This window comes from Geotrypetes seraphini, chromosome 3 (genome assembly GCF_902459505.1).
Source record: "Geotrypetes seraphini chromosome 3, aGeoSer1.1, whole genome shotgun sequence".
NCBI lineage: Eukaryota > Metazoa > Chordata > Amphibia > Gymnophiona > Dermophiidae > Geotrypetes > Geotrypetes seraphini.
Genome location: NC_047086.1, coordinates 156,197,103 through 156,219,112, shown reverse-complemented (window position 1 = coordinate 156,219,112; position 22,010 = coordinate 156,197,103). Strand labels below are relative to the sequence as shown.

The following is a 22,010-nucleotide window of genomic DNA, read 5'->3' as shown; positions in this document are numbered from 1 at the left end:
ATTTTTAAAACTCACTTTAACACTGTGACAGAAACATTGCAGTCTGTCTTTCTGAGACCTTTCTATTCTCTTTGGATGATATCTCTATTTTTTTTTTTTTTTAACATAATTCTTACTTGGACAAAGAACGTTTCGGAAGCCACCAACTGTCACTTTCTCTTTCTGAATGCAGGAGAAAAACTTATGGTGTATTGCTGGTGCTCTCAGTTTCCTGCTGAGGTGCTGACATCATCAGCTATGGGATTTAAAAAAACTGAGGCAACGATAGGCTTGTTTGGCTGCTTGTCAAAAAGTTTCAACAAAACTACTTCTTTCTCCCCTCTGTCTGGTGCTATCAACTAAAATGGTGCTGAAAATGAATGGGCATTTTATTTATTTCTTATATCAGCTTTGCTGCATAAGTTATTTACTTGTTATATATTTTTTTAATATTGCATAAATAATAAAAGAATGGGCACGTATGTGGATTCAACTCCTTGTGGCTTGCAGTCATTTGGCTCATTTTATGGTACATAAACTAAAGATGCCCTCATTCATCACATTTAAAACCACTGGAAAACTCTTCTCAATGTGTGGCAACAGTCAAAAAAGCAAATTGAATATTAGGAATTATTCAGACAGGATGAAGAATAAAAAAGATATCATAATGCTTCTGTATAAATTCTTGGTGAGACCATGCCTGAGTATTCTGTGGGGAAGGGGTAAAACGCGGACCTGACAGACCTCGTGGATCTAAAACCGCACGTCCTTAAAAATCTGAGGTCCGTGCCACTTGTAGTTAGTTTCTGACTCTGACAGACCTCAATGACAATTTAGCGCTGATGGATATGTCTCAGCATAGGGAGGGAAAAGTATTAGGATCCATCAGCGCTAAAATGTTATCGAGGTCTGTCAGAGCCAGAGACTAGTGCTGGAGCAGCTCTAAAACGAATCCTTTAAACCCAGTTTCCTGCAGCCCCAGTAAATTTAAAAATCTGAGGTCCGCGGCTGTGACAGACCTCGATGACATTTTAGCGCTGACAGATCCCAATACTTTTCCCTCCCTATGCTGAGACGGATCCGTCAGCGTTAAATTGTCATCGAGGTTTGTAAGAGACAGAAACTACAAGTGGCACGTTCCTCAGATTTTTAAGGACGTACGGGTTTAGATCCGCGATGTCTGTCAGGTCCGCGTTTTACCCCTTCCCTATTCTGTGTAGTGCTGGTAACCCTATCTCAAAAATGAGCTAAAGAAGGTGTATATGATGCAGACATTTAAATACTCAAATGGTATTAATCTACAAACAAATCTTTTCCAGAGACAGAGAAACAGTAAAACTAGAGGGCATAATATGAGGTTGCAGGATGGTAGACTTAGGAGTAATGCCAGGAAATACTTTTTCGTGGAGAGGATGGCGGATGCCTAGAATGCCCTCCCTTTGGAAGTGGTGAAGGGAAAAACAATGCCCAAATTCAAAAGTGCATGATAGACACAAACTCCCTCTTCTATTAAACCGCGCTAGCGGTTTTAGCATGGGGAGCCGCGCTGAATGGCCTGTGCTGCTCCTGACGCTCACAAAGTTCTTATGAGCGTCGGGAGCTGCGTAGGTCATTCAGCGCGGCTCCCCGCACTAAAACCGCTAGTGCGGTTTAGTTGAAGAGGCCCAAGGGATCCCTAAATAGAAAGAGGATAGTATCAACATAAAACTCAAAAGTTCAGATCAGCAACTATAATTTTGTTTATGGTGCACAGGAGTGATGCTTAAATGCATGCCCAGCAGTGGGGAAGTGAAGCTGATGCTGGACGGATTACTATAGTCATGTCCTATTGTATATATGGCAAAGGCAAATCGGGATGGCCTGGAGTTAGTTTTGACAGTGACTCCAGCACTAGAGAAATGTGGCCAATGCTGGATGGACTTCTATGGTCTGTGACCTGCATAAGGCAAGTATGCATATTTTATTAGCGCAAGTATGCATATTTTATTACCAATAGAAAATCACCCAATAGATCCACAGTAGACAGAAGACAACCAGGAAAATAACAGGACTATGAAAAATGATGATCTTGATGAAAAGTTTATTGTGAAAAATCTTCACGAATAAAATCTTCACAGATAAAAGCATATCATCTAGAAATCCTTATGGTACACAATATCAGTTCTGTGGTATGGCCCCAACATGGTCTGTGTTTTGGTATTAAGTAACCTTCAGCTGGAGTCCGTTTTGATGTAACTACACTATAAAAGAATTGCTTGAAACCATTCAAAATATGGAGAATCGAAAAGCAGTAGATGTGGGCTGTGTCCAGCGATTGTGGGCATCCCTCCTGCTGCGGACAATGTGTGTGTGTGGGGTGGGGATGGGGATTCATGGGTGGCGGCAGGAGGGAGTGGACATCCTCCTGCTGGCCGACTTGCGGTGAAGTTCAGGGGTTTCCTGCTGTGGCTGCTCAGCTGATTGCAGTAGGGAGATTGCCTTGCCACAATTAGTTTAGTGGCTGCGTCTATTTGAAATGTGCCTATCGCGGGAGACGCCTAGGGGCCCTTAAGCTCACTTCCGGGTGAAACCACGCCCACACCCAGTCTTGGGCAAGCTTAAGCGTCCCTAGGTGCCTTCCTGCACCCCCGACAGATGCCTACAGTATAGGTGGCCTCCCTCACGTTGTTGTTTTTTTATAAAATGTGTGTCCCAATTGGCTGCTTAGTAGTAGGACGCCTACCAACACCTAAAGTCGGCATGCCATTTATAGAATCTGGCCTTCAGTGCACAGACTGGGATACCAAACAGGAACTTCTTGGATAGCCTCTACATCAGGCTTGGTTTAAAATGTCACTAGGCATGACAATTAACAGTTAATAAACAGTTGCACTATGCCGTTGAAGGCTGATGTTGGCATTTCAGATGGTGAAACTTTTTTTTTTTTCCCCATTGTTGACCATCTTAAGAATTCAGAAGCTGAAATACCATCACCAGCTTTCAAAAGTGTAGTGACTCATCTTTTGATGAATTACCAATGGCTGCCCTTTGACCACTGCTACTCTTTCCTATATGCACAGTATCTAGACCAGTGTTTTTCAACCTTTTTACACCTATGGACCGGCAGAAATAAAAGAATTAGTCTGTGGTCCGGTGGTTGAAGAACACTGGGCTAAGTCGTGGGCCAGACCCTGCCCATCTCTACCCAATTTCCACCCCAGACCCCTCCCCCATAATAGTACTAATTGTAACACTATTTTTTCCATTCATTTTTCACAGATACACAATATAATCTTATTAATAACACATAATGGTTAACTACAAAATGAAACTACACAAAGTACACTGACAGCAGATGTAAATTCTCAAAATTGACATAATTCAATCACTAAATTAAAAAATAAAATCATTCCCCCCTACCTTTGGTTGTCTCCCTCCCTAAATGCTATGCCTTACCTTCTGGCCTGCTCCTGCCTGGCCATTTTATGCCACCCCCAGTATTTTCTTCAGGCCGGCTCCCTCTTTCTCACTGATGCAGTGCACAAAGCTGCGGCTCCTTGCGCATCCCGTGCCTCATCTGGAAGCCTTCCCTCTGACGTTGCAACGTTAGAGAGAAGGCTTCCAGTTCAGGTGCAGGATGCGCGTAGGAGCCACTGCCCGTGGCTTTGTGCACTGAATCAGTGAGGAAGAGGGAGCTGACTCGAAGATAACGCCGCATCGATCGCACTGTGGACCGGCGGTTGAAGAACACTGTTTTGGGCCTGATGCATACGCTGGCCCTGTGGCCCGGCAGGAAATTTCTGTGGACCGGCACCAGTCCACGGACCGGTGGTTGAAGAACACTGACCTAGACTACGGAGAAAATGATGACTACAAGGTTTTGACAGTGTTTATTTATTAATAGTTTTTTGAGGACATGCATTTGTAAAATTAATCAAGATACAATATAGTGGGAGAAAATGGACAGATTCTGCCTAAGTAAGGCTGCATGATGCTTTCTGTACTGACAGAGGATTATGAGACTCAAAACTTGTTACTCCCAATTTTAAGCAATCCAAATGCCTCTGTTACAAAGCTCAGATACAATAGTCCAGCTAAGATGCTTTCGCTTTAAAGTGCAGGATCAGATGGGATGATGACTTACGTGGCAAGAACAAAATTAATGCAGACACATTAGTATACAGGTTCCTTGAATATTATAAACAAAAATAAAATTCCAGAGAAGTATAGCGTTGTACATGGAGGGAATAGCTAGACAACAACAGATTGGTTAATCTTGTTTAATTTTTGGATTTAGCCCATACTTTTTCGGCAGTAGTTTAGGGGTCAGTTATATTCAAGCACACTAAGGGCTCCTTTTACTAAGGTGCGCTAGCGTTTTTAGCGCACGCAGATTAGCGTGTGCTAACCCCACGCTACACAGCTAGAACTAACGCCAGCTCAATGCATTGTAGCGCGTGCTATTCCTTGCGTTAATGCCCTAATGCAGCTTAGTAAAAGGAGCCCTAAGTATTTCCCCGTCCACAAAGGACATATAATATAAGTTTTGTACCTTGGTCACAAGGTGTATCAGCAGGTTTTGAACCCTGGCTTCCTCAGCTTGCTGTACTAACCGCCTTGTAGCCTAGTGGCTACAGCAGCTGCCTCAACTGCAGCCCCTTGTGACTCTGGGCAAGTCACTTAACACTTCAAAATAAATACCTGTCTGAAATATGTAAACCACTTTAATTGTAACCACATAGAAAAAGTGGTACACTTCTCCCTCGTCATTCGCGGGGGATACGGGCAGAGCCGGACCGCGAATGCCAAAAACCCGCGATTATCCGGCACTGACCCACCCCCACCTCCCTGCCGCCTTCTCGGCCTTACCTGGTGGTCTAGAGGGCTTTCGGGGCAGGAGCAATCTTCCTACACTCCTGCCCTGTGCAGATCACCATCAGGAAATGGCTGTATGGAGTTCCTGACGTAGTCTCGAGAGACTACAGGAACTCCCAGCAGCCATTTCCTCATGGCGATCTGCACGGGGCAGGAGCGTAGGAAGATCGCTCCTGCCCCGAAAGCCCTCTAGACCACCAGGTAAGGCTGGGAAGGCGGCAGGGAGGAAAAAAAGATGGATTTTTTTTACATGAAGACTGTTTTTTTTATTTTCCCCCTCCCCAGAAAAAAATTGCGATTATATGAAACCGCAAGTGCAGGAATCGCGAATGGGAAGGGGGAAGTGTACATCAAGTATACTCCTGAATCTCAGATGAGTGGATTTATAGAGGGGCTGGCTAAGAAGAGTGATGATATGGAAGGTTAGAGAGGAAAAGGTGTGCACCTAAATATGAAATTTGGGAACATAGGGAGACTTTTTGCACTTAAAACACCCTAACAGCAAAATGTGTGCATTAGATGTAAAGGCCAAATGCTAATTGTTAGGAGTAAGCCCATCATGTTCTGTGCAATTAATGCACAGACATTTGCATTAGCACACGTAGAACCGGGCCACAGTTAGCACAGCTGCATTTAGCTGCTCCTAATGAGGATACGCTAACTGCTATCCATATCCATTCTCTGCTCATGCCCTGTCTAGTTCCCATCTCTTAACACAAAAGCTCTTGCACCGGGTTAGAGCATCCAAAATGCGAACTCTCTGTGGTAACAGTTGGTACACTTGGGTGATCGTGTGTGAATTAGCGTACATTAACTGCTAAGTGCTTAATGCATTTTAGTGAAAGACTCCCATAATGTGAAACAGTATTTAATGTTTGAAAAATTATCATATCAAAGATGGGCCATTTTAGTATCCCTTCATTATATGTCAAGTATTTACCACCTTCATGTGTTGAACTGCTTTAGGAACTGAAGAATGGATGTGAAAGAAGGGTAGACGTTCTTGTAGGCTTCCACGGCTGGCGTCATGATTGTTGCAGTTGTCTGGGTCTCGCTGCATATGGGTAGGTGGAGCCAACGTTTCAGCCACCATACTGTGGCTTTCTTCAGGGTGTGCTGTGAGGTCTGCAGTTTGTCTTTATATATAGTAGGTCCTCAAACCTGATTAGCTAGAGCTTGAGGTGAGTGAGGCAGGAAAGTCCATTGGTCACGAATTTGAATTTTGGCAGGAGAGTCTGTTGGTCACAAATTTGAATTTTATCATCAAATATATTTTATTGAGCACCAGAAACAACCAAAGAAAAAAGTACATATGATAATAAAGGCAGCTCTAAAGTTCACCCAGAAGCAACCAAACCCTCCCCTCCAACCCCATCCCTCATCCCAATCTCCCTCCCCTCTCACTGATACCAAACAAAAAGCACAGTAAACAAAACAAAGATACAAAAAGCAATTGGTCTAATAGTTCAAAAGGTGACTACGTGCCACCGGTGACATAGTGGTCCAAAAGGGTTCCCAAATTCATTGGAAGGCCCGGCCAGATAAGGAAGAAATATCCTGGACTCCTCTCCATTCCCATGAAAGAAGCGTAATCATGTGACAACGCCAGAGGGAATAATCAGGAGCAGCCGCCTCCATCCACTTAATCATGATACACTTTATATCAATCAAAGCAGCCCAACGGAGGAATGTGGAGGCCCCAGGTTGACGGGGATGGAAGTGTAAGGAGGCTCCAAACAACACCAGGACTGAACGCCGGACTTTAATATTCCAGGTACTGTCCACAAAAAGAAAAATAGCATCCCACAAGGTTTGTATGGAAGGACAAGACCAGAACATGTGGCCGAGACCTGCATCAGGAGCACCGCAGCACCGGCAATCCGCAGTCGGACAAAGCCCCGCCAGAGAAGCTCTCCGAGGAGAGATATACAAATGAAGAGTCAGTTTGTAGTGTTGTTCCCAAAAAACAGCGTATTTACTATACAAAGGTAACTTTTTTATGGCATTCAAGATTACGTCCTCAGATAATTCCATGTTTAAATCACCCGCCCAAGCATCCCGCAATCTGAGACAATCAAGCAAAGAGGATTTGTCTTTCAAATGTCTATGGTGAAATTTCAAAGGTACGGGCTGTTGGGAACCAAAGGTAAAGGCCTCCGTCAACAACTCCCAACAGGAAGCCGAAAGATGGATACCAGGCAAGGAGGAAAGGTAATGGCAAATCTGGAGGTAGGCATAGACATCTGTAGGAGGAAGAGCAAATTCCTTACAGAGCAGGTCAAAGAATTTTATCTGACCCTCATCATCAACCAGGTGAAACAAGAAACGAATCCCCTTTGCTTCCCAACGCACAAAGCTAGCATTATCCACCCCAGGAGGAAAGTGTGCATTAAAGCGTAACGGTAAAAAGGGAGAGATAGTAGAGCTGAGGGAATGAAACTTACAAACCCAGTGCCAGGCCCTCCGAAGTGGGCAATGCAACAGCGCACTGGGTGAAGTCTCCCATTTAGAAAGCAAAGGAGAGTGAAGAAAAGCACGAAAGTGAGTAGTTGTAAAATAAGAAAGTTCCAAAGAGGTGTTAGTAAACGTGGAGGTGCTCCAAAAAAGATCATTAATATGGCGCATTCCACAAGCAATCGTCAAGAAATGAAGATTCAACAGCCCCAAGCCTCCCTTATACCAAGGGGAGGCTGCCCTCCGATAGGAAAGTCGAGCACGTTTTCCCATCCAGAGGAACCGTTGAACCGTGCGCTCAAGTCGCTTTTCATCATGAGGGGACAGATAAAGGGGAAAAACCTGAAAGACATACAGCCACTGCAGAACAATAAGCATATTATAAAGACTACAAATTTGAATTTTAAAGCTATTCTCCCTGTACAGCTTGGAAATAGAGCATCCTTAAATATGTCTAATACAAAATTATAGTATGTGATAATATGAAACAAAAATATATAGGAAAATGACATGACATAAATGACATATATCCAGAATAAAACAAATGAAATGAAAGGTTTGTCAAATGCAGCATGGGAGAGCTAAGATTGATGCTGGAAAGACTTCTTTGTAGGCTTCCGTCAATAGATATTCCTGCCTCTGTTACCTCAAGCTTCAGCCAATCAGGTTTCAGGACCCACTACATATAAAAACAAACTGCAAACTTCACAGCACACCCTGAAGAAAACCACAACATGATGGCTGAAAAGTTGGTTCTACCTACCCAGATGTGGTGAGACCCAGGCAGCTTCAATAATCAGACGGGTAGATGGTTTGAAAGGAGGTAATGGACTTCGTGGGATTTAGGAAAATGAGGGTAAACACTGTACATGATTCAGTATCATTATGGTATAGATGTAGTAGACTGTATACTTTGAGTAAACTGATTGCAGAGAATGAAATTCTAATATTGTTGCTGGTTTAAGGGTTAGTTTTCCTTTCTGGTGGGCGAGCTTATGTTTAACTTATAAGTATGAGGAAATGAATTCTGACTTGTTGGGACATAATAAGATATTCAGATTGGTTTGGGGTCCATTGATGTCTTTTGTAGATTTGTTATAGTTACCCTTTATCTTTATCTTTATTTTCCGTTGTATTGCACCACACATCCCGGGGGGGGAGGGAGGGGGGGACAGGAGGGGGGTATATCTTTTGTTTTGGTATTATTCCTGATGGTAATGATGGATGGGGGAGGGAATTTTTATCTTTTGTATAGATTCTGATTGTTTATAAGTGCTTATTTGATTATTATTATTTGTTTGTAAATTGTATTGTACTTTTTGTTGGCATTAAAAACTAAGGGCTCCTTTTACTAAGCTGCGATAGCGGTTTTAGCGGGCGTTAGACGCTAATGCCAGCATTGAGCTGGGGTTAGTTCTAGCCATGTAGCGCGGGTTTAGCGTGCGCGGCAATTCTGTGTGCGCTAAAAACGCTATCGCAACTTAGTAAAAGGAGCCCTAAATAAAGTAAAAAAAAAAAAAAAGGTTGACTCGATAAAAAAGGTTTTTTAATCATTGCAGAATCCTGCTATGAAAAAGCTTCTGTCTTTCTGAAAAAAACTAATGTAAACCCTGGTTCCTTCTTTTGGTGAGTGATTTATCTTGTAAATTAGGAGATCTTTTAATTGAATAACTCACAGAAAATAAACAATTCAATTTTTTTGTATACATTTTGAAAAAGCAATTAAGAATTGCATTCATTCTGTTAAAATCTGTGTCTTATGAATTCCCAGAGTAGCCACTTTTTAATGAAGTGCAAGTAACAATACAGGGTTATTTAATCTACTGCTTCCATATCGCCATGTGTCTCTGGATGCTTGGGCAATGGTGACGTGGTGACTCCTTCATATCCTTCACTTACAGACACAGGGCTGGGCTGCTCAGACAAATCTACTGACTGAGAGCTATGCTCTGGCTCCATGGGAGAGGGATGTTCTGGCTTCAAGAGAGAAGGAAGCTTCGGTTCCTTGAGGGAGGGATGTACTGGGTCCATGGGAGAGAGATGTTCTGGCTTCACAAGAGAAGGACGCTCCAGTTCCTTGAGGGAGGAATGTTCTGGATCCGCAGGAGAGGGATGTTCTAGCTTCATGAGAGAAGGAAGTTCCAGTTCCTTGAGGGACAGATGTTCTGGTTCCATGGGAGAAGGATGTTCTGGTTTCATGAGAGAAGAAAGTTCCAGTTCCATGAGGGAGGGATGTTTTAGAGCCACTGGAGAGGGATGTTCTGGCTTCATGAGAGAAGGAAGTGATGGTTCCCCAAGGGAAGGATGTTCTAGTTCTTTGAGGGAGAAATGCTCTGGATCTTTAGAAGAGTTATGCTCTGGCCTCCCATGGGAGGGAACCTCTAGCTCCTTGAGGGAGGGAAGATTATTTTCTTTAGGTTTACTTGACTCTGTGCTGCTACCATCAGTACCCTCCAAGTAATGCATCACCATGAAGGATGCAGTCAAATGCTTTAATATTTTCTCATCTAAATTGGAGTGCTCTGACCTGACCTGGTCAGTAGCAGTACTTGAACCAGTTTTCTCTGGTGAGACTTCCACGCCCTTCTCTACCTCCTCTTCTTCTCTTATTTCATCCTCTCCCCTTCCTTCATTGAATTTTGCATCTCTAATTTTTTTGTACAGTTCAATTCTCTCTTCCTGTAAAGCCCGACATAGTTTCTCTAGTCTCTGAATTTTTGCCGCAAAGCATTCGTACTCTTTAGCCCGCATGGCTTTCTGTAAGAAAAAGCAGAGAGTGTTATATGACAACTGCTCACTAATGTGAGGACTCGTACATCAGCGATGTACAATGTTTTTTAATGATGTGGATTCTCTTAAATGACACATTTTTTCCGTGGCCATCCGAAGCTGGCAGATGACTACCATTCTGTAAAATTACTGAGTTATGTTTTTAGCCCATCATGCTGCATGGACCTCTTATCTTGTAAATTGCCTTGAACCTGTACTGGAAAGTGCGATTAAGAAATCCTGATTAGATTAGATTCTAATATCTCAAAAACTGTATCTAAAAGGATTCTGGCCTGTGCTATGTGCAAAATGTACCCTTCCTTTTACAAAACCGTGCAAGAGGTTTTTAGCGCCAGTCAGCTTGCTGAATGCTCTGCACTGCTCCGACACTCCTAGGAACTCTATGACTGTTGGAGCAACGCAGAGGATTCAGCATGCCAGTGGCGCTAAAACCCTCTTGCACGGTTTTCTTAAAGGGGGGGGGGGGTTAATAAATTCAAGTTATTTATAGTTCTTGGTGCTTCTTTTTGGACATGAACTAGAAATAGAGCATCCTTAAAGTATGTGATAACATGAAACAAACAAAAAAAAATACAGAAAAATAACATGACATAAATCTAAAATGAAATGAAAGATTTGTCAAATGCAACATAGGGGAGCTAAGGTTGATGCTGGACAGACTTCTACAGTCTGGATCCCGCAAATGGCAAAGGATAGTAGAAGTTTGGGAACTCCAGTGTTGTAGATCACTTTGTCACATGCTGTGAGTAAGGATGCTGTACAGGTGAGAGGGGAAGACATCTTGACTGGTAAGTTAAATACTGTCAGCAATACTTCACAGCACACCCTGAAGAAAACCACAACACGATGGCTGAAAGTTGGTTATAACTACATATCTCCATCATGTTTGGCTGCCTATATGGTTAGGGTTACCAGATTTTCCATCTTGAAAATCCGGACCCCCTAGATCCGCCCCCAAGCCCGCCCATTTCCACCCATCCCCACCCTGTCACACTCTGGCCCCACCCCAATCACACCTTGGTCCTGCCCCAGCCACGCCCCTCACTGCCTGCTCTTGGCAGGATATCCGTACATGCACGGATGTGTCGCAATGATGTCACGCACACTTGTGGATGCTCTACTGCGCAAAGGAAAGCTTTTCAAAAACCGGACAAAGTACCGGGTTTTGAAATGCCATCCGGACCATTGGACATGTCCTCATAAGGAGGAAATGTCCGGGGAAATCCAGACATCTGGTAACCCTATATATGGTTGGCATGGTGGAGACTTAACAAGCAGTGTTTAAGCATGGCTGACTGGGGCCTATGCAAAGTGGCTGTGCGGCTCTGGCCACCTCATTGGGCAGACTGGATGGACCATGTGGGTCTGTATCTCCTGTCATTGACTGTGTCTCCTTTTGCACATCTTGTGTTCATATCCCTGTGAGGTTTACATCTCCTCTTGTTTTCTCAAATAATGATACGAAACATATCTTGTATACCCTTGTTTATAATGATGGGCGTCAATTTAGTAAGAGGTGCTCAAAAACATAAGACAATAATCCTCTGTAGAACAAAAATATAAAATAATAAAAATGGGACTTACTGTATAGTAATTTAGCTTGTTTTGACAATCGGTTGAATTATTTAACACTTGCTAGGATTGCTGTTTTACACATACCTGTCCTTAAAAGAGCTTTACCAGAAGACTGTAATCTGTAGGGGTAATTTTCAGATTTCATCTAGCAGGGGTAGGGCACTCCGGTCCTTGAGAGCCGTATTCCAGTCGGGTTTTCAGGATTTCCCTAATGAATATGCATGAGATCTATTTGAAAGCACTGCTTTCAATGCATATTCATTGGGGAAATCCTGAAAACCTGACTGGAATATGGCTTTCGAGGACTGGAGTGCCCTACCCCTGATATAGTTATCAATGTGGACTACCATTAAGATGGGTTATTTTATCACTAACTCACATTATTTTAGCAAAGAACCTATTTTATGCAATGAGATGTGAAGGGCCATAAACCAGTGCCAATCAGACCTTAGGCTTAGCAGGGATGGGCCAGAAAGGGGTGGGCCCGCCTTATTTCAACGAGATGGGTCGGACAGTAGCAAGACCATCCGGCCAGCTAATGATTAAAGATTAGTGGGGGAGGTTGTGGGGGGGGGGGAGGCGTGGGGGGGTGTTTTAGCGTGGAGGGGCCCGGATTCTGCAAAGTGCGTCCCGATTTTAGGCTGAGGAAGTAGTTGCAGAATCCACCGTTCTAGGATTTAAGGGTAAACTAGATGCACATCTCCTTAAGAGTGGCAAAGAGTGATATGGGTAAGGGTAAATTAGATGCACATCTCCCTTGGGGACTAAAACTATGCCAGGGTACACCTGGCGGGGCCTCCGCATGTGTGGATCACTGGACTTGATGGACCCAGGGTCTGATCCAGAGATGGCAACAACCTGATTTTCAAACATTTCTGTATAATAATAGCCCTTTTCTGGGCTTTAACCATATAGTCGTATTATTTGTGAAATTTTATATGATGGTGTGATATTTCAGTTTTTTATTGTACACCACTTAGAAAGGTCATGACTATATCCAGTGGGTAAACTGTATAATTAAATTATCTGCAGGCTTTCAAATATGCAAGTAACTTTTCCATTTAGGTGCCAGAAAGGTTACCCATAATTGTCTTACCTCTTCAATCATATCCAACAAAGCTTTATTACAGTTTTCAAATCTAGACTTCCATGTTATTGTCTCCTTTTCCAGCTTCCTCATTTTCTTCGTCATCTACAGAATATGGAGTAGAAATTCCAAACATTAGTTCAATTCATGAACTGAAGTCTTTTTGCAGGTTGTGATAGTTTTTATTGAATCAGCAAGCAAATTTTCTACAGATGCTTTACATGAGCTTTTGAGACCAATGCAATAACATAGCCTCTTTGATGATTCTACAAATGCTCTCAAAACCAGCAAAGATGTCAGTTTTTCCCCAAAGCCTATATGACTTCTGGAACTATGGGGCTCATAATCAAAAAACATAGATGTCCAAAAAGCATCCTAAATCAGCAATTGACCTAATTGCCAGGACATCCAAATATCGATAATCAAAAAGTCTTTCTGTACGACTAGTGAGATGTTCCAACCTCTACACGTTTAGAGCATGAGATGGACATGGTGGAGGCATGTTATGGGCGGGCTTTGGGCAGTCTCAAGGGCAGGTTAGACATGGACATCTTGCAGCGATAATCAACCATTTTGCAAGACATCCTGGACAGAACTTATATGTTTGGAACTAGACCTGTTTTAGAAGGGTCTAAGTGCCACAAAGGTACCCAAACTGATCAGATGACCACTGCGTGCATCAAGGTAAGACACCCCCACACTCCCTCACGGACCCCCTCGCAGCCACAAAGATCAGAATACAAATGTACATACCTGTCTCCAGAACATCAGCACCTGGTAAAGGAAAGCCTAGTAGAGCTGCATACAGGTGTCTTAAGTAGCCTGGTGGGTGGGCTTGTGAACCATAGACAGAAGTAGCAAGTCCCATAAGCCACTCTAACCACTACATTTATGGTGGAAAATGTGAGCCCCCCCAAAACCCTCCTCTACTGCTATTTAGGTGCCACCTGCAGCCATAAGGGCTATTCGGGTTGTAGGCAGGTGGATATAGTGCAGGGATCTCAAAGTCCCTCCTTGAGGGCCGCAATCCAGTTGGGTTTTCAGGATTTCTCCAATGAATATGCATTGAAAGCAGTGCATGCACAAAGATCTCATGCATATTCATTGGGGAATTCCTGAAAACCCAACTGGATTGCGGCCCTCAAGGAGGGACTTTGAGACCCCTGGTATAGTGGGTTCTTACTGCTGACTTTGGACATCTATCACCATACGTCCAAATCGGACTTAGATGCATGTTTTGAAAATGCACCTCTTTGTTTCAGTCATGAAATAAGTTTATGGGAGAATTTGTATCTAAACATGGAATTACATGCCTAAGGTTTCCTGGGGTATATCGTCCTCAGTAGAAAGGACATGGCTATTATGCTGCAAATATTTTGAAAATCTTTTGAATGTAAGAATGATGTATTCCCAGGTTATACGTTGACAATAATTATTGACATTTTATAGATTTATATATTTTGTTCATTATACACATTCAAAGATATTCTATAATATGTGCTTCTCCCCATACCCCCCCCCCTCTTTGGCACTCTGCTCATTGGAGGATAAGTCTCTCTTATCTTTATTTATTCAATTTTCTATACCATTCTCCCAGGGGAGCTCAGAACACTTTACATGAATGTATTAAGGAATTCAAGCATTTTTCTCTATCTGTCCCAGTGAACACACAATTTATCTAATGTATCTGGGACAATGGGAGGATCATGTGACTTGCCCAGGGTCACAAGGAGCAGTGTGGGTTTGAACCTACAACCTGCAGTTCTGAACACTGTGCCAAACTTTCAGATATAGGGCTCCTTTTACAAAGCCGGGCTAGGGCCTTAACGTGCGGAATAGTGTGCGCTAAATTGCCACGCGCTGCTACTACCGCCTCCTTTTGAGCTAGCAGTAGATTTTCAGCTAGCGCACACTAATCCAGTGCATGCGTTAAAAATGCTAGCGCACCTTTGTAAAAGGAGCCCATAGTGTAGTAAAAGATAGCTTAGCAAATATTCTATGACAAAGATAACAAAACAAAGTTAACCAGGCACGGTAAAAACATGGTTTGGTGAGACATAGCATGGTTCAGCAAAACAGAGCACAGTAAACATAGTATTACAAAGCATGGCTAATATAGTCTGACATGACTAGCAAAAATGGTTAAACAAGCATGCTTGTCTATACCCTTTTCCTCCATAGCCAAACTCTAGACTCTGTCTTTTCTACTTTGCTACTCCATATGCCCGGAACAAACTGCCTGACTCAGGTTATAGGATCTGAAGCAATATGGCTTTACAAAAGGTAAATCGTGCCAAACGAACCTGATTGAATTTTTTGATAGGGTGACCAGAGAGCTGGATCGAGGACATATGCTAGATGTAATTTACTTAGATTTCAGCAAAGCCTTTGATACGGTTAGTCATAGGAGGCTGTTGAACAAACTTGAAGGGCTGAAGTTAGGACCCAAAGTGGTGAACTGGGTTAGAAACTGGCTGTCGGGCAGACGCCAGAGGGTGGTGGTTAATGGAAGTCGCTTGGAGGAAGGAAAGGTGAGTAATGGAGTCCCTTAGGGTTCGGTGCTGGGGCCGATCCTGTTCAATATGTTTGTGAGTGACATTGCTGAAGGGTTAGAAGAAAAATTGTGCCTTTTTGCAGATGATACCAAGATTTGTAACAAAGTAGACACCGAAGAGGGAGTGGAAAATATGAAAAAGGATCTGCAAAAGTTAGAGGAATGGTCTAATGCCTGGCAACTAAAATTCAATGCAAAGAAATGCAGAGTAATGCATTTGGGGATTAATAATTGGAAGTAACCGTATATGCTGGGAGGTGAGAGGCTGATATGCACGGACGGGGAGAGGGACCTTGGGGTGATAGTGTTCGAAGATCTAAAGGCGAAAAAACAGTGTGACAAGGCGGTGGCTGCTGCCAGAAGGATGTTGGGCTGTATAAAGAGAGGCGTAGCCAGTAGAAGGAAGAAGGTGTTGATGCCCCTGTACAGGTCATTGGTAAGGCCCCACTTGGAGTATTGTGTTCAGTTTTGGAGACCGTATCTGGCGAAGGACGTAAGAAGACTTGAAGCGGTCCAGAGGAGGGCGACGAAAATGATAGGAGGCTTGCGCCAGAAGACGTATGAGGAGAGACTGGAAGCCCTGAATATGTATACCCTAGAAGAAAGGAGGGACAGGGGAGATATGATTCAGACGTTCAAATACTTGAAGGGTATTAACGTAGAACAAAATTTTTTCCAGAGAAAGGAAAATGGTAAAACCAGAGGACATAATTTGAGGTTGAGGGATGGTAGATTCAAGAGCAATGTTAGGAAATTCTACTTTATGGAGAGGGTGGTGGATGCCTGGAATGCGCTCCTGAGAGAGGTATTGGAGAAGAAAATGGTGACTGAGTTCAAAGAAGCGTGGGATGAACACAGAGGATCTAGAATCAGAAAATAATATTAAATATTGAACTAAGGCCAGTATTGGGCAGACTTGCACGGTCTGTGTCTGTGTATGGCCGTTTGGGGGAGGATGGTCTGGAGAGGGCTTCAATGGCTGGGAGGGTGTAGATGGGTTAGAGTAGGTTTTAACGGAGATTTCGGCAGTTGGAACCCATGCACTTTCTTGCCCAGAAATAACTAAGAAGGAAAAATTAAAAAACTTTAAATTGAATCAGATTGGGCAGACTGGATGGTCTTTATCTGCCATCATCTACTATGTTACATCAAGCTCCGTCTCTGGCAGTATTCAAATCCAGACTCAAAGCCCACTTCTTTGAAGATGCTTTCAATTCCAAACTCCAACCCACCTTCTAGCACCAATATCTGTCTTATCATTCCCTCTGTAATTCCCCCATCTGAGCAATGTGTACTGATGCACCTTCTTGTCCAATTTGTCTGTCTTGACTAGACTGTAAGCTCTTCTGAGCAGAGACTCTCTCTTCTATGTTTTGATGTACAGTGCTGCATATGTCCAGAAGAGTTATAGAAATGATTAATAGCAAGAATAGTTCTTTAGGTGCTTGGGTATTCCTGGAGAGATTGGAGGCTGATAAACTGAATCTGTGGAAAAAATTTGCCAAGTTCAAGTTTCAAGTTTATTAGGATTTGATATACCGCTTATCAAGGTTATCTAAGCAGTTTTACAATCAGGTACTCAAGCATTTTCCCTATCTGTCCCGGTGGGCTCACAATCTATCTAACGTACCTGGGGCTATGGAGGACTGAGTGACTTGCCCAGGGTCACAAGGAGCAGCGCGGGGTTTGAACCCACAACCCCAGGGTGCTGAGGCTGTAGATCCAACCACTGCGCCACACACTCCTCCATTTGGCTTTGGTCAGAACTGAAGCTAAAACTGCCCCTGCCCTGCCCCCCCTCAAACAGCACCCACTTCCTCCCCTCATGACCAGATGAAGCTCCCTTCCTAAACCCATTTGTGAGCCTCTCTTCCAGGTCTACCTTAAACCCTAGTGGTCTAGCGCAGTGGTTCCCAACCCTGTCCTGGAGGACCACCAGGCCAATCGGGTTTTCCCGATTGAATCCCGTAATGAATATGCACGGAGCAGATTTGCATGCCTATTACTTCCATTATATGCAAATCTCTCTCATGCATATTCATTAGGGCTAGCCTGAAAACCCGATTGGCCTGGTGGTCCTCCAGGACAGGGTTTGGAACCACTGATCTAGTGGACTAACTGGGGCTGGAGTGATCCCCATTTAAACTAAAACTAAACTAAATCTTGGGTTTATATACCGCATCATCTCCACAGGTGGAGCTCGACATGGTTTACATGGTTAGGGAAGCAACGGAACTCCAGTGGATTTATAGAAGTAAGTAAGAAAGAGGTTAGGTGTGATAGTAATAGGGAGGGGACGGGTTACGTTTTGGAGAAGAGCCAAGTCTTCAGAAGCTTACGGAATGGTAGAAGGGGGCTCAAGTTGCGGAGAGGGGAAGGGAGACTATTCCAGAGCTGAGCGATTCTGAAGTGGAGGGAGGACCCGAGTTTATCGACGAGGGAGATACCCTTTGAGGAGGGGAAGGATAGTTTTAATTTTTGCGTGGATCTGGTGGAGAATGGATTTGAGGAATTCCAGGATAGAGGAATAAGAGGTGGAAGGATGCCGTGGAGCATCTTGAAGGTTAAGCAGGCACATTTAAAATGGACCCTGGAGATGACAGGAAGCCAGTGCAGCTTGGACAGGAGCGGAGAGACATGGTCAAATTTGCTTTTTGAGAAGATAAGTTTGGCCGCGGTGTTCTGGATTAGTTGGAGTCTGTGGAGGCTTTCCTTTGTTAAGCTAAGGTAAATGGAATTGCAGTAGTCCAATCTGGAGAGGATGATGGACTGTACGAGCAAGGCAAAGTGTTTTTGGTGGAAGCAGGACCTCACTTTCCTCAGCATGTGAAGGCTGTGAAAGCATGTTTTTATCAGGGAGTTGAGGTGGTCGTTGAAGGATAGCGAGGAATCTATGGTGATGCCCAGAACTTTGCTAGAGAACTCTAGTTGTAGAGAGGAGCCTGTGGGCAGTGGGATGGAAGTGGGTAAATGATCAAGTTTAGGGCCAAGCCAAAGTAGTTTGGTTTTGGACTCATTCAGTTTCATTTGTACAGCAAGAGCCCAGGATTGAAGTTTGGTTATGCATGAAGAGATGTTTGCTGCGAGATTGGTGAGGTTTGCGTCGGTCTCGAGGAGGATCAGGATATCGTCAGCGTAAGTGTAGAGTATTTCTAGGGGGGAAAGGTGGAGGAGGTTCAGGGAGGACATATAAATGTTGAAGAGGATAGGGGATAGGGGGGAGCCTTGTGGAACTCCACATGTCGGTTTCCACGGGGAGGATGAGGTACCATTCTTGGTGACGATGTAAGAGCGAGAACGTAAGAAATTCGAGAACCAGTCAAGGACCGTGGAGCTGATGCCTATCTCGGAGAGTAGGAAGATTAGAATGTCATGATGGACAACGTCGAAGGCTGCAGAGAGGTCGAATTGGAGTAGAACGGCAAATTTTTTGTGAGAGTGGAGTTGTTGGATCTTCGAGATTAGGGAGGCCAGGAGGGTTTCAGTACTGAAGTTAGGTCTGAAGCCGTATTGATAGGGTAGGAGGATAGAGAATCTTTCCAGGTAGGCTGAGAGTTGGGAGGAGACAATAGACTCAAGCAGTTTGGTTAGGAGCGGGATGTTCGCTATAGGGCGATAATTGGATGGGATGGAGGGATCTAGGTCAGCTTTCTTCAGTAGGGGGGTCAATGCAATGTGTCCCATTTCAGGTGAGAAGAGGCCCGATAGTAGAGCAGAATTTATGAGTTTGGTGAGTGATGAGATGGCCTGTGTGGGTATTTTCTCAAATAGATAGGATGGAAATGGATCCAAGGTGCAGTTACAGGATTTCAATTTCTGGCAGAGCTTGAGGACCTGCGATTCGGATACTAGCTCAAAGGCAGTCCAGGATCTGTTGACTGGGACAGGGGTGATGACATTTGGAGTAGGATTGGGGGTGGCGAACACTAGAGAATTGTAGGAGACTGCGGGAGGGAAGGAGCTTCTTAAGGTGGTGACCTTTCCATTGAAGAAGTTTGCTAGTAGGTCGGCTGATGGGGAGGAGGGGAGTGAGGAAGGGTTGGTGTTGGGGATTAGGGAGCGCCAGATATTGAACAGCATGCTGTTCTGGTTGTTTGATCTGGAGATCTTGTCCCCATAAAAGTTTTTCCTAGCGCTTTTGAGTGCGTTGTTGTAAAATTTAATGTTGACTCTCCAGATTTGTTTGTCTGTGGGGGATTTAGATTTTTTCCAGATGCGTTCCAGGGATCGACATTTTTGTTTTAGTACCCTGTGGTGTGGGAGGTACCAGGGGGCCTTACGGGAGTAGGTGATGGTTTTGGTGGAGGGCGGGGCGAGAGAGTGGTAGGTGGATTCTGAGAGAGTAATCCAGTTGTGCCAGTTGGTTACAGAATCTGGAGGCTTAGGCTTGGATGAGAGATTGTCGAGAAATTTGGACCAGAACTGATCACTTGAAATTTTCTTGCCGAAAGTAATGGACTTAGAGGTATGGGATGAGGTTCCAAGGTGTGACATGAAGATGGGGAGGGAGAAGGTTCCTAAGAAGTGGTCGGACCAGGGGACGTGGTCCCAACGGATGTCATTGGTCGAAGTTTTGTAATCCGTGAGATCGAGGAAGCTGATGATGTCTAGTGTGTGGCCTCTGTCGTGGGTTGGAGAGGAGGCGGGGGGAGAGAAGCCAAGGGAGGTGAGGAAATTATTGAAATCAGATGCATCCTTGCTGGTGGAGTCATCGAGGTGGAGGTTGATATCACCGATGATCAGGAGTCTTTGGAACTTAAGGAACGCGTTAGATATGGTCTCGTAAACAAGCTCGGAGGAATTGCTCCAGGGGGTGGGCGGGCGATATAATGATAAGATACCCAGTGGGTGAAGATGGAGCTCATCGTTGACTGAGGCTAACATGTATTCAAGTGAGCGATGACTGCCTTTTTCGAGAAGCTGAACATCAAAGAAAGATTTGTAGAGGAGTGCCAGGCCACCTCCTTTTCGGTTTAATCTAGGAGAAAAGAGGCCTTGGTAGCCCTGGGGGCATAGCTCGTTTTGTGTAAAGAGATCGTCTTTGGTGATCCAGGACTCTATGATGCAGAAGAATCCAGGATCAGAATCCGCAAGAAGGTCTTTCACAATTTGGGTCTTGTTGCATACGGATCTGGCGTTGCAGTAGAGTAACGGGACTGGGGTTAGAGAATCTGGGGCGTGGTTGGGAAGGTTGGCGGGGGGCACAGGTTTTAAAGAGGCGAGGTTGGCTTTGCGGGGTTTTTGTTTGTGAGAGTGACTTCTGGTGCGCATCAGCGTGGGAATTTTGAGGTCGGGGCTGGTAATAGTGACATTTGGGGAGTCTGGTAGATTGGGGGAGGGGGTATCAGACAGAGGGTGATCTTAAGAGAAGAGCAGAGAAGGAGGAAAAGGAGCCAGAAGGGAGGCTTCATGGTGGAACTTGGGGAGCCTTTTAAGCTGAGAGGCAGGGCTTGTTTGGATCGTGTGTGAAACGGTTTGCTAAGTGGGGAGAGACTTAGCAACAGCACGGAGTCAGGTAGAGGCAGTGTGCAGGAGCAGGGTGTAAAAGGGTGTCTGGTTTACTCCTGTCTCCATTTACTCCTGCCCCTGCTGTCTCCACTATCTAAATGGCTGCCAAGACCTTCAGCAGCAGTCTCATGAAGCTTAATCCAGAGTTCCCTTATGCAGCTTAAATATAAAGATCAGGGACATGTGGGCAGACAGCACTGGCACAACAGAAGAAACATTGTGGTGCTCATAAGCAGATTTTGGTGCCCCCTCCAAATGTCAACAACCCACTGTTGTGTTTACTGTGTTGCACCAGCCCTGTAGGTATGAATGCTGGAGGGGGGGGGGGTATTTTTAAAAAGCATATGTGGTTCCCAGGCTGCATAAGCTAAGCAGGTGAATTTAGGACAGCTTTTGAGCTTATGGTAGGGTTACCAGATGTCCGGGAAAAGTTTAGTCTTATTAAAATTTGATATGATCGCCTATTCCTAGGTTTCTAGGTGAATTACAAAAATAAAAGTTATACAATGTTTAAAATACATATGCTTAATTTGGGGTTTGACAGACTAGACACACAGGGAAAGGCGGGAAGGAACTACATATGCTAAAAGAAAAGAAAACAATCAAGGTAAGACCGAAAGGGAGGGTTTGGTTAAGAAGAACTAAGGATGGCTTTATGTTTCTTAAGGAGATTAATGCTCCCGTGAAAAACATTTTAGAGGACTGTCCGGACTCCTGGATGGACTTTCCAAAACCCGGCATTTGTGGGTGGTGGGAGGGGGGTCAGTGACCACTGGGGGAATAAGGGGGGATCATGCCTTTATCCTTCCAGTGGACATCTGATCAGTTTGGGCACCATTTTGGCTCTTACACATTTTAAAAAACAGGTCTAGCACCAAACGTCTAAATTTTGCCCTGGACTTTTTTGTTAAATATTTGATTATTACTGCAAAATGTCCAAGTCCTAAGCCTGCCTAAAATACGCCTTCAACATACCCCTTGGAATTTAGATGAACAGGGGACAAACAGTCTAGAAAAATGTTTAAAATATGGGCTCTGAAAAATAGTGATTTGAATGTTTTAGCAAGAAAAACGTTCAGATGCCACTTTATGCCATTTTGGGGATGTTTTTCTCTTTTGAAAATGAGCCCCATAGTGCGGATGCGATGGTTGATTCTAGCTGCTCTGGATGGATATGTGGTGACCTTTCCTATTTTAATGGAATTCTTT

The 22,010-nt window shown here is 44.1% G+C and overlaps 1 protein-coding gene across 1 annotated transcript in view; it reads right to left on the bottom strand.

Annotated features, from left to right (window-relative positions):
• Positions 1 to 9,030: 9,030 nt before the first annotated feature.
• The window catches only part of TXLNB (taxilin beta), a 77,426-nt gene continuing 64,446 nt past the window's right edge, over positions 9,031 to 22,010 (bottom strand). Inside the window, exons 9-10 of the mRNA XM_033935495.1 lie at positions 12,749 to 12,844; positions 9,031 to 10,044 (exon numbers count right to left, since the gene is read on the bottom strand). Of these exons, the coding sequence (XP_033791386.1) occupies positions 9,103 to 10,044; positions 12,749 to 12,844 (1,038 nt within the window). The 3' untranslated portion in view covers positions 9,031 to 9,102. The remainder of the gene's footprint in view (positions 10,045 to 12,748; positions 12,845 to 22,010) is intronic.